At 38.3% G+C, this 12642-nt stretch overlaps 1 protein-coding gene across 12 annotated transcripts in view; it reads left to right on the top strand.

Annotated features, from left to right (window-relative positions):
* myo18ab (myosin XVIIIA b) overlaps positions 1–12642 on the top strand; it is a 126718-nt gene that overhangs the window by 70787 nt on the left and 43289 nt on the right. For all 12 annotated transcript variants that reach the window (XM_063492376.1, XM_063492373.1, XM_063492372.1 and 9 more), the window contains 4 exons: positions 3089–3217; positions 9395–9538; positions 10540–10629; positions 11339–11458. In XM_063492376.1, the coding sequence (XP_063348446.1) occupies positions 3089–3217; positions 9395–9538; positions 10540–10629; positions 11339–11458 (483 nt within the window). The remainder of the gene's footprint in view (positions 1–3088; positions 3218–9394; positions 9539–10539; positions 10630–11338; positions 11459–12642) is intronic.

The raw sequence follows: 12642 nt of genomic DNA, 5'->3' as shown, positions 1-12642 counted from the left end.
AACGTTTGTCTGTGTTAAATAATAACACCTGCCTAACATGGTCTATGTCAGTGGTGCCAAACTCATTTTACATGGCGGGCCACGTACAGCTCACTTTGACCTTAAGTGGGCCGGACCAGTGAAACTTCCCATTCTGTCAGTATAAAGAAGTTACTTATTTAACTGTTTTTCTACATGATGAAGAAAAAGCTGCTGTGACAAGGAAAGAAATCTGTAGGCACGCATCTTTGGACTTAAATTGTAAGTAATAAATGTGGAAGATTACGGCAAAAATTCTTGCAGCTGATTGCCCAGACTGTTCAGGTTTTTTTTGTAATCATAAAAACCAGAAATTTCTATAGAAAGTGGAAAAACAGAAACTTTTCTGTCATTTAAATTTTTAATGCTTAATTATTTTGTGTAGTATGAATGGCCATATGAGGGCATTTTATCAGTAGGAAAAACTCTAAGACTTAAGAAAAAAAAAACAAACAAACAAAAAAAACGGTTAAAAGGCCAAAAGTTTTGCTTGTGCTTGTTTGTGGTGAGCAGCAGTTCAAACAAGTTAAGAATTATAAATAACTTCAAGCGCATTCTGGCCTATGAGACTCATTTAGACACTGAGCCATGGCTCTGTGCTACATGCAGATATTCAGAGACACTTTGTATATAGTTGATTTTGTGTAATATTCAATACTGAACTGTAACTTAGGAGAACACATATGAGGTTTAAGGCCTGGACATGTTTGAAACCTTTTATCCTCCACAATGGAAAATGGCTGAATATAAAAGTGGATATCACTTCAGACAGTCTCCAATAGCATTGAAATGCAGCCAGATGCTGCTCATTTTACATTTTAGCTCCTTTCTTCACTTTTTCCCAACACACTTGCATTTAAATCCAGCTTGCCGTCTCTCTGTGTACTTGGCTTGTACCACTACACTTGCTGTCTTCGGAACATCTGCCCCCCTTAATTCTTTTGCATAATGGTATGATCCCAGCCCCCCACCCCCACCCCCGATTTTAATAATTTAAATAAATAATAATATTACATTTCATCTAAGGGGCTGAGGGTCTTAATACTAGCATTGTCTTTCTCAGTATTTTCTAACAAGTGACATGTCCCGCCATCTAAAATTAAAGCAAATCACACAGATTTTTGACATTAGTCGTGTTTGGACTCTCATCGGCCTGGAGGAATTAGCAGTAACACAACATTTGTGGGCTGTGCAGGTGGCCGCATTGCGTATTGCTGCCAACCTGTCCCTGGTGTGCAATGCCAAACTTTTTGTAGCTCTCTGCATGGTAGTATTAAACCATCCCCACATTGATAAAAGGGTCTCTGAGGAGCATAGCTGTTCATGTTTGCCGCATGTGTTGTCTCCTTCCAGGCTAGTTAGACATCATCTGCCCACGACAGAAAATCCCACTGGAGCAGAATTGATTTGTGGTACCTGAATCCATTTTTTGGGAGTGGAAAAAGCATTTCTGTGCTTTTTATACCTTAGCCACTTCGTTTTCCCACCAGCATCTATAGCCACAACAACATCAAGGCAGTATTTAAAACTGTTAGATTGGCGTATAGGGAAAAGGCCTGCACAATGCCAGTCTAATGCCTTTTGTATAATGCCTCAATGACTTTTGCCTGATGGCAAAGTCATTGAATCTTTTAATACCCCATTTTACACAAAATATCAGTATTTGTAGAAATCTATAAAGGTCCACAAACATAAACAAAAGTAATTCACCATAATATTCTTTGATACTCTGGAGTTTGCTATAAGCCCTGAACAAATTTGTTGTTGTTGTTGTTTTTCCCTCTGGCAGTAAACATAGCTCACAGGCAACTGGATGAGGAACAACCTAATGCTCATTAAACCACTATATAAAAAAAAAAAACTATAGCAGCTGGGCTGCAAATTTTGACTTGGACTCTGCCTCAAAATCATAGTAGAGCACCTCACTGAACTATAACGCAGGTACCCACACAGTGATTATTGCAGGATTACATATACTCATCATAGGCATAACTGTTATTTGTAATTTACGGTTTTTAATAATTTCTTTAAACTGCTGTTTTATTCCTGTGAAAGGAACTCTTAATGCTTCAGCACACCGAGGCATTTTGGATAATTTCATGCTCCCAACGTTGTGGGAACAGTTTGGTAAAGGCCTCCTTCTGTTCCAACATGACTGTGCACCAGTGCACAAAGCAATGTCCCAGAAAGTCTATTCTGTTCATCTGGAGTTAGCGTTTTCAGTGGAAGAAACATTTAGTCAATCCACCAAGTGACTTTAGTCTCAGCTGACTGCAGGTTTCCCCTTCATTATAAAGAGTACATTTGATTAATGACTAAAACTAGCCCAACTGACAAACGATGGGCTGTGAGGTCAGTTTCTTTATCATTAATATGCAAATTGTTGCTTTGAACAGTTTTTTCCCACATGAAGTCATCATTTTAAAAAGTGCTACATTTACAAAAAGTTTACACAAATAAACTACATTTATTTCTAATTACTCTGGTTATCTTTTTCTAATATTAAAATTAGAGCAACCTGGTCTCAAACACAAACCCGTATCCAACCAGGTCGAATGCCACCCATATTTCAGACAACCAAAACTTCTGGAGTACTGTCGTCAGAATGACATCATGATTGTTGCTATTGCCCAATTGGCTCCTCTAGAGATGCATCTTGGGTGAATTTGAAATGTCCTCCTCTGCTGGGCGATGAGGTGCTTGTATCCATTGGGGAAAAAGTACAACAACAGTAGTGCCCAGGTGGCCCTGCGCTTCAACATACAGAGAGGAGTTGTAGTGATCCCAAAGAGCTTCATATTCGGTTTGTTGAGTTGATGATGTGGATTGATCATCCGGAGTACCCCTTTCATGATGAATACTGAACTTTGTAACTTTTATGTGATGTACTTGATTTTTAAGAAAGATGGAATAAATGACAGATCATGGAAAAAAAAAATTAGAGCAAATAGTTTTTCACAGCACTTTACTTGAACTTAAAATATTAACTTCAGAGAGTTAATAATGTGAAAAAATAAAGGAGAGAGCCGGTATATGTGACACTCTTCTAACTCTACTTGTCCTTCTGCAGGTGTTCTTCAGAGCAGGGATTCTGTCCAGACTGGAGGAGCAGCGAGATTTCCAGACGAGAAGGAACATTTCTCTGTTCCAGGCTGCTTGCAGGGGATACTTAGCCAGACAGGCGTTCAAGAAGAGAAAGGTAGGACTACTTTATCATTTGGCATTTAAAAGTTAGGAATTACGTGTTAAAATCTGACCAACACAGCATTGATGACTTGCAAAAAAGATATGTCGTATATTTGCCATTTGTAAATATACTGGCTTTCCCCCTGCTGCTCAGATGATTTTTGTGATCATGCATCTCCAGTGAGCAACTGCCAAAGAAAAAGCTCTCTGTTAGCTACTCTTTCCCACTGGGACTTCATCATAGTCCAAGTGTCTTCTTTAACCATTCCAGTATTGATTACTGACTGTGTGACATCATTCTCATATCCTTTATCACCTTTCCCCCTCCATTTTAGTTTTTCATTTTTGATTGTGTTTAGTTTTGTTCTGCATTTGCATTTACATACCTTTGAGGTGACTGTTGTTGGGATTTGGCATTATATTCCTTATAGGTGATTTCTATCAGGTAGATAGATGACAGATTAGGAGGAAAACTTTAAGGAAAGGAACTGAGGAAATTGGAGAAATTTAATCTGTCTGTAGCTTTTATGCCTCATTGGTATGACCTTATTATTTTACTACACTATAACCACAAAAAGCTTGATTCCTGACATTGACTTTGAATCCAGAATGAGTAGAACTATTAGGACATTACAGGCAATAAAAAACACATAATCAATCATAATCTTGACCAGCCGTGTGTTAACATCCTTTTGGAAATGCCCTCCTGGTAATCCTCTTAAAAAACAAACACTGGATGTCATCAGTCCCCGAGGAGACATCAGGGCCGACCAGTAAGGAGCCGTAAGTGCAGCCATGGCTATTATTGCCTCAAGGCCTCGGTTTGAGCCCCAGCTTTTATGGCAAACAGTTATCTCGTATAATTGATGTAGACTGGAACTGGGTTAATTTCTTTCATGTCATTGTAAATAGCTAGTTGCTGATGTGCTGTTTATAGGCATTGGACAGAGTCTCAGACTTAGTTGTGTCAGAAGCTGGTGTTGAAGGCAAAGAGTAGCAGTGACTCTTGAGATAAACGACAGAACATGTCTGACAGATAAAACCCAATTTTGGGGTTAAAAACATGCATGAAAGTGTTAACCCAACTGACTAAAAGACAAACCAAGGCAATGTTTATACAACAAAAGTATGATTTTGCATTTTTTATACATATATATTTATTTTAAATGGTACAATACATTTCTAGTACCTTAAAATTCATTGTCCAGAAGCAGGTGTGATAATATTAAAATACAAATATTAAAAAAACAAAAAAGCCTATTTACCATTTAGAAAACTCTAGTTTTCTAAATGGTAGAAAAATGGTTAGAAAACTCTAGTTTTCTAAATGGTAAATTATACTAGTATTTGTAGCGCCTTGCTACTTCACTTGAGCACTCAAAGTGTTTTCTACTAAAAATCGTATTTACTCGATCACATTCAGACAGCACTTTTATCTATGCCTAAATGCTGTATCTAACATTCACACACACAATCTGATGGGTGCATCGGGGGAGTGCATCTGGGATTAAGTATCCTGATCAAGGATCCGAGGATACTTCAGCACTTGGACTGGATGAGCCAGAGATTGTTGCATCTACCTTACAATCGGTAGACTGCCTGCTCTACTGCCTGAGCTACAGTGCATGTGTGTAAAATAATAACCTGACAAGTGGGAAACATTGGTGCTGTCTCGCAAAAATACAAGTGGGGATCTGTTGACTTTATGTGTAGCTTCACAGAAGTGTTCATGCTGCTTGTGAAACTTTTCTCATGTGTACACAAAGTTAATTTGGTACACAGTGTTTGTATTTGTGGGATGTGTATATGTGTGTGTGTGTGTGTGGAGATTAAGCTTTCATTACCATTTCATTTTATCCTGTCTTGCAGCACTGGTCTCAGGGCTGCCAACAAAAATGACTTTTCAAGGGCGTTTGGCTTTCATGTTATCCCCCAAAGAACTCAGTTTGAGCCTCATCTCTTGTGGCAAACAGTAATCTCATGTAATTGATGTAGAACTGGGCACATTTCTTTTACGCCGTTGTAAATAGTTCGTTTCTAGTGCGCTGTTCATAGGCATCCTGGAGAGTCTCAGACTTGGTTGAAATCTCAAAGCAGATAAGAGGAAATGGCTCACACTGTAGTTTGTCTTCTAATGCAACTTAGGATGCCTTGACAAGTTCATTCTAAAAATTACAAGAATGAAAAGTGGAAGTGATAGACATCAGTCAAATCCAGCATCACAGCCCTGTGAATAAACTTTAAAGACACATTAAATCCAATCTGCTTACCCATAAAACATACATTGAATGGATATTGTTAAGCAATGAATGCCGGAGGGAGCTTTAAAAATGTAGGAGTTGATTGAACTCTGCAGTTACTGAGTCAGCTGGGCGCTGGCGACTTTTATGTAATGCTGCTCTGTAACTTTACAGACTCAGTATACTGAGCGTTCAACATTAGCCAAAAAGCTAATGAAACTAAAAATGAAAGATTTATCCAAGTCTGTCCTTTTTCATTCTTACAGATGGACTTAGTTTAGAACGTGAATTTGTGCTGTAATTTGTATAACAATCAGGTTTGCTTTTTTTGTCACAAGACACAACCGGTTAGTTTGTTTACCCACTTCCCTGCTCTAGGGAACCTCCTTGTTGTCTTCCAAAATCCTCATATCCTACCCCCTCTCTCCCTGAGGGAGCTGCATTCAAAGCACTCCAGGAAATAAGTGAGATGGAGAAGGATGATGGGGAAAAGGGAAAAAAGGAAAGAAAAGCTAGAGAAAGATGAAGACTCCACTTCGCCATGGGGGAACAGACAAATAGAAGAGATCTGCTGACTGCTTTGAAGCGCCGCAGTCTGTCTCCACTCTCTCTCTTTTTGACATTCATAGGAACAGTTGAGAGTAGAGGAGCACGGGGGATTCCACTGCCAGCCAGCCAATGCTGAGCCTAATTAAACAGTTGCCTAAAGAAAGAATCCCCACTACACTTTCCCCACCCTGACAGGAAACAGGTGTATTGAGAAATATGTTACTGCTTGTATTCAGACTAAGTGTTACTGTCACCGTCATCTATTGAAATGACATTTGAAACAAAATGTATAAGACCGTTGGATCTAAACTTTTAATGAAGTAAAATCATACAGTATGGTGAAAAAATATCTTGAGCCAGTCCTCTTTTCTCTTTGCTAGGAAAATAGGAAGCTAAATAAGACTTAAAGCTTGAAAGTCAGTATTTGTTATTTTGACTGTCTTTACTCTTCAACATAGCCATAACTCTCTTAGGCTCACTATGGAAAACTGTGGTTGGGGTCCATGGTCCTGACCAAAATTATGGAGACAAATTGGTGATCTTTGAAGTTGTCATTTCAAAGATAGGGAACAGGTCTGAGGCTACTAACTACTGTCTTCAAAGGATTCCAAAAGGTCCATCAAGATGACAATAAAATAGCAGCAAGACAGAGTCTGTCTGCGATTAGTTTTCCATTGAACAGGTTCAAGTTAGCACTTATATGCAATCTGTTTGCAACAATACCACAATTAACTCTAGTAAATCTAAAATCTGTTGCCATCCGCACCAGATGACCACTGATGAGCAACCACTGATCAAAAACCATTGATCAATGGCCATGAGTACAATTCACAGAGAGCTGGGGAATGGCTGCAATCACAGCATTGTAAGATGGTGAAAGATGTAACACCGGTACCAGAACCATGACACAGATCTAGAAAGGAGTTTGTGTGCAAGAATATTTTAAGTTTTCTGTTATTTATTCGATTAGATTGAAATGGATGAATGAAGAACTATTTACTGAAAATAGTTTTGGTTAATTTGCAGTGCAAAATATTTGAATGGTCAAATAACTGTAAATATCTGACTGCCAAATCACAGACTGCTATGCTTTTTCTGATGAATAAAGATGGGATGTTTGACACTGAGGCTCTGAAGCCTGTTTCACTCTGTTGATAAAGACTGGTTCGAAACACTTTCTTAAGGCTTGTTTCAAATCTCCGTGGTTACGTGACTGATGAGATTTGATGCTTTGTGCATCACAGTGAAACACTGGAAGTGAGGTGACTTATTCAAATCTTTAGCGCTCTTCTAAAGATCTCTTCCTCTTTGCTTCGTAGCATTCTTCAGTGGTCAGAACTTCTCACAAACCTTCAATCATACCTCCAAAACACTGATGCTGAAATACCTGTCATCTCCCTTCACAGCACAAACCTGTCATAACAATCTAAGTTATGTTTCAAGTATTATAAGCAGTAACACTTTAACACAAGACCTGCCAGAATGGGCCATTTTGATCGTGACCTGTTTTTGAAGAAGTTAAGTTGTTCATTTTCATGTTATTTCTTTTCTAGTTTTAAGCAAAGATTGGTAAAATAAGTATTTAAAATGACTTTTGATAGGTCTGTGCAGCACAGGCCTATTGCTGGAACGCCAAGACAATTCTACTACAATGGCAAGCGCAAGACGCAAGTCACCAGAGCTCTTTGTGTTGCTTGTGCACGAGGGAGAGAACTGTGACGAGTGCCGTTCCTTCCGCTCGAACCTCAGTCGCTCTCAGTTAGCTCCCTTGCAGCACTGTTCTTTATTGTGGTTACATGAATATGCATAGTCTCATTAACATATGACGCCTTACATAGGCATACATGTGAACAAAGAGTACCGTCTGTGTGTATGTGTAGGTATGCGTGTGTGTGTGTGTGTGTCAATATGTGACCCTGTGAACGGCTCCCCAAAGCTGGTGCTAGGAGCCCAGCGGTCCACCTAAACAAAGGGCTCTTATACTAAAACAGATACAGAGTAGGTGTCCTCCTATACCATAAATTAGTAAGAGAAGGTACGACCTCTCTCATGACCCTAGGATGTGTGTGTATGCCAGAACCCTCTGGAAGGCACACAGAGTCTTTGCGGACTGCTAAGAATCAGACATCCTATCACTATGCAATCGACTATATACCTCTAAGCATATATGAGTATATATTTCTAAGCATAAATGACAATCCAACAATATAAACCTAACAACTTTCTAGGGTTCTTGTTAGATTTATAGATTATTTAGATAATTTCATTACTGATCATAAATTTAAAATATGCATTATAATAAACTAATAAACATAGGGAACAACAAATTACACAGAAGCTGGCACATGTAAACATTTAATTGTTTTAGAAGAAGAACTTTATGAAAAGGTAAAAATGAATTATTACATATTATATACATATTACATATAAAATAATTATTGTAACATTAGAAAAGTTCAAATTTATCTTCCACATCATCCTCTGATCACCTGCAGCCTCTCATCAGTGAAACACACTGCAGCCCTTCACCTCCTCCGCTCTTCTTCCCTGAAACCTGTCCAATTTCACTGTTTATTTCCACAGAGTCTTTGCTCAGTTTAACTCTGTTCTGCTGCTTCTCTGCAAGGCCAGCAACACATCTTTATAGTACCCACTATGTGTTCTACATGATAATCAATGCAGTCCTTTTTGGCCACTTCACATATCTTTATGGAACTGTTGTCTTATTATATTTGTTGTACTTTCTGCTGCCCTCTTGCCCAGATGCCTCAGTGAGTGTTTATACCTGGATAAGTGAAGGATATATAAAAGTCACTTTGCCAACAACTGATTGCAGCTTCTACCTGGTGACAGGAATGTTCTTTTGCCTCAAAATGACTTCATATCATTTGAGAGATCACTTTTTTGCACAACCCGTTCAGGCCTGCAGTAGCCTAATTATTCATCTGTTATTTAACTATAGTCCCTTATATATTTGTTTATCACATTTAGCTCACTCACGTTATTACAGCATCCTTCATGACAAAATGGGGTCAACACGACCCCCTTGGTGGTTTTACTGTTAAACATTTTATAGTAAACTGACATTTCAAAATGTTGTGACACTTTCATGTGTGGGTGATAATCCTTAGAATGAATTCTTGCCTTTGTGTTGGAACTAGAGTTGAAAGTTTGTGGCCACTATAATTACAGCTGACCAGTAGATGTTACTGGTAGGATATGTCTTTGAGGCTTTGAAGCTTTGAAGCTTTAAATCTTCAAATCTCTTTTTGGTACAATCAGGAAGAAACCTCAAAGTCTCCCCACATAGTACTTTTTTGGTTATCCTCCTTTTTGCATCTGTTAATATAATTGTCCAGTTTTGTGGTCTTTTTCTTAATGTTGTTGTATTTGTGTGACAGATTCAGGATCTGGCAATCCGCTGCATCCAGAAGAACATAAAGAAGAATCGTGGTGTCAAAGGCTGGCCATGGTGGAAGCTGTTCACCACTGTCAGACCTCTGATAGAGGTGCAGCTCACTGAGGAACAGATCCGTGGCAAGGATGTAAGTTTAAGTACATACTGAGTTACCACACTGGTGGTACATTCCTGGTATGTATCTGAAATAAAGCCGTGTGGTGATTTAATGCACAAAAATCAGTAGCCATTTTTGTGGTGGGATGTAATATTGGTGAATTTGGTTATGTCAACTTTGAATAATTACTTTATTTTGTATTTTACATTCAACAGTTTTAGAAATGCCTTCTTCTTAATTTTATATGACAAATCCTGAAATTATGACCAACTTGTGTAATGAAGGCTTTGTATCGAGTGTCACAGCTGTAATTTCTTCCGTGATATTACAGATAGCCCTGCATATTTGATTTTGGAGTTTTAAACTGGATCCCCTTCTTGGCGCAGCCCCAAAGGGGATATTCTTCTTCTTATTGTTGTTATGTTGGATTAAAACACATGGTTCAATTCAGTAAAATTGAGAAAAGCATTATTATTAAATTAATGCACTAACAATGCACTAACATGTATGTGACAGGCTACTGTAAAATACCATGTCGCAGTTTGAATTCGGACAGTCAGCATTTTCTATGCAGGCTTGTCATCTATGGAAAACAGTTACCACTCAAATCAAATCAATTACAGATAATAAATCTTTTACAGGTCAAAGGTTACTTAAGGGTAAATCAGTGCTGTAGTCATTTTAATTAATCTTTTTATAATTTTACAAGTATCCATACTTTTCAAAATAATTTTTATTTTTCCCCCAGGTTTTCTGCTTTTTGGGGTTGTTTTTTAAAAGCTGTGTTTCACACTGAAGTCTTTATAGTTTTTTAATAATAGCGCAATATGGTTTTAAGTAATGAGTTTTGTAATTTGTTTGTGTATTGTGAATGTAAAAGCTCGACAAGGGCTGAAAATGAGCAACTATAGGCTCTATGTGCAGCACATCAGTTTCGTGCTCCATATTGAACTGTATTTAACTGCATTGTCCCTTTTAAATACATAAATAACTAAAAACCATCTTTTGATCTTTTGCATATTCCCTCTCAGGAAGAGATCCAGCAACTCAAGCAGAAGCTAGAGAAGGTAGAGAAAGAGAGGAATGAGCTGAGACTCAACAGTGACCGTCTCGAGAGCCGGGTAAAAATACACACACACACACACACACACACACACACACACACACACACACACACACACACACACACACACACACACACACACACACTGGGAGATTTGAGTTACTCCTAAAAATAATCAATAGAATTCTTTAAATTTGGGATTAACACATTTAAAATTGTTAGCATATTTCTCAAGTCTCAGCAGACAGCTAATCTGGAGTGATGTTTGCTAACATTTGTCATCTGCATTCCTACAGAGATATAGATTTAACTACTGAATATCATTTCAATGATTTATGATGAGTGATGATGATAATTATTAACTGTGATCCATTTCTGCTCAGTGAAAACAGAAGTCTTTTTCTTGAGAAACAATCACATTTTTAAGTGACCCAAACTTTTGAGCTGGAGCGTTCGGCATGGTTCTTCCTTTGTCCCCTCTAAAATTCTTAACATTTGGCCTTGTTGTTCTTATATCATTCTGCTATGACATAAAGACAAATGACAACTGAAATATAAATTCTTTCTTTAGCAAGGCTTAGTTAGCATTAGTTAATTAGTTCTCATGTTTTACTTATCAGGTCCCAGATGATACCTTGTCTATTAGCTCCTAACAACAAATTTTACAATCTCCGAACTGACCCTAAAATAAAATCTCACAATTTTTGAGAGTTCTTCCAATCTACACATTAATACAAGATTTGTCAATATTCACACTTAATCTTCAGATCACAGAGCTGTCAGCAGAGCTGGCTGATGAGCGCAACACTGGGGAATCTGCCTCCCAGTTGCTGGAGACAGAAACTTCTGAGAGACTGCGTCTGGAGAAGGACATGAAGGACCTGCAGGTAAAGATGGAAACATACACACATGCATGCACACTGGAGAAAAGTGTTGTCACCAGCTACTATAATGCTGTATTTCCGGGCTACCTCATTTTGACTTCTACTTTGAGGTGAGCGTATTATTCACCCAGCTCAGAAAACTTGATATTTGGGCTTGTGAATGCACTTCACATTCAGGAGAGGAACACTCCTGAAATTGCACTGCTTACCTGCAGTTTGTGGTTTGCAGCGTGGGCCCCTTGAGCCAGGTAACAAAATTATAATTCCAAGTTGCTGTGTGTGCAGGACACCCTGGCTCAGGGTGTCTGTCCCATTATTCTCGTACTGTTGCTTTGACCGTGTAATGAAATTGGACATTTTTGCTTATGCATTGCAACATATACTGAATGTTGTGGTAGCAGTATTTTTGACTGTTATTTGTATTTCAAGACTGCCATTTTTGCAATAATAAATCAGATGACGAAAGAACACCAGCATCATTTTCGCACATGAGTAGTAATGTTAAACAGTCATGACATTTACTGCTGAATTGGTTCACTGTTTAGTCAGTAAAAGAGTCTAGATACCTGAAATGATCATCAAATAAGAAACAAGCTACCCAGTTTTAAGAAAATGAGACTTTCAACTTTAAATATTTACACAACTAAAAACTAGTCTTTTGCTGTGTGTGGCAGGGCCTGCAGAATTTGTTTGACTCAAAGGGGCTTTGGTAATGCTCCTTTGTCAGTGACCAACAGACAGAGACAGAACGTTGAAATCAGTTTGGGTATAAGCAGTAGGAGAGAAAGAGCAAGGAAGGTAAGGCTAACTTGGTTTAGTCAGGGATGGTGGATATACTGGACAAAGGATGCTGAACTGCCAACAGGAGGAAGAGACGATGATCACAGAGAAGACTCAAGAATGTGCAGACGATTGATGTAAAAGAAGATGATAGAATGAAATTGAAGTAGATGATACCTAAAGGGAGAAGCATAAAGAAGAAAATAAATAAGAACATGTGTTATATTTTAATGTAGCCAAAGTCCAAGCACTGTTCATTTCACTAAGTAATATTTTTCACCCAGACCCAGTTCTGACCTTCTCTGAGCAGTGAGCAAAATTATGTTAAGGGCACCCTTCACCTGACCCATGAGCCATGTAAACTTTTACACACAGTTAAAAATGCTACTCAAGTCTTAACACTGTAA

This window comes from Pelmatolapia mariae, linkage group LG14 (genome assembly GCF_036321145.2).
Source record: "Pelmatolapia mariae isolate MD_Pm_ZW linkage group LG14, Pm_UMD_F_2, whole genome shotgun sequence".
Lineage (NCBI taxonomy): Eukaryota > Metazoa > Chordata > Actinopteri > Cichliformes > Cichlidae > Pelmatolapia > Pelmatolapia mariae.
Note: the sequence above shows the minus strand (reverse complement) of the source record. Positions and strands in the feature narration are given on the sequence as shown.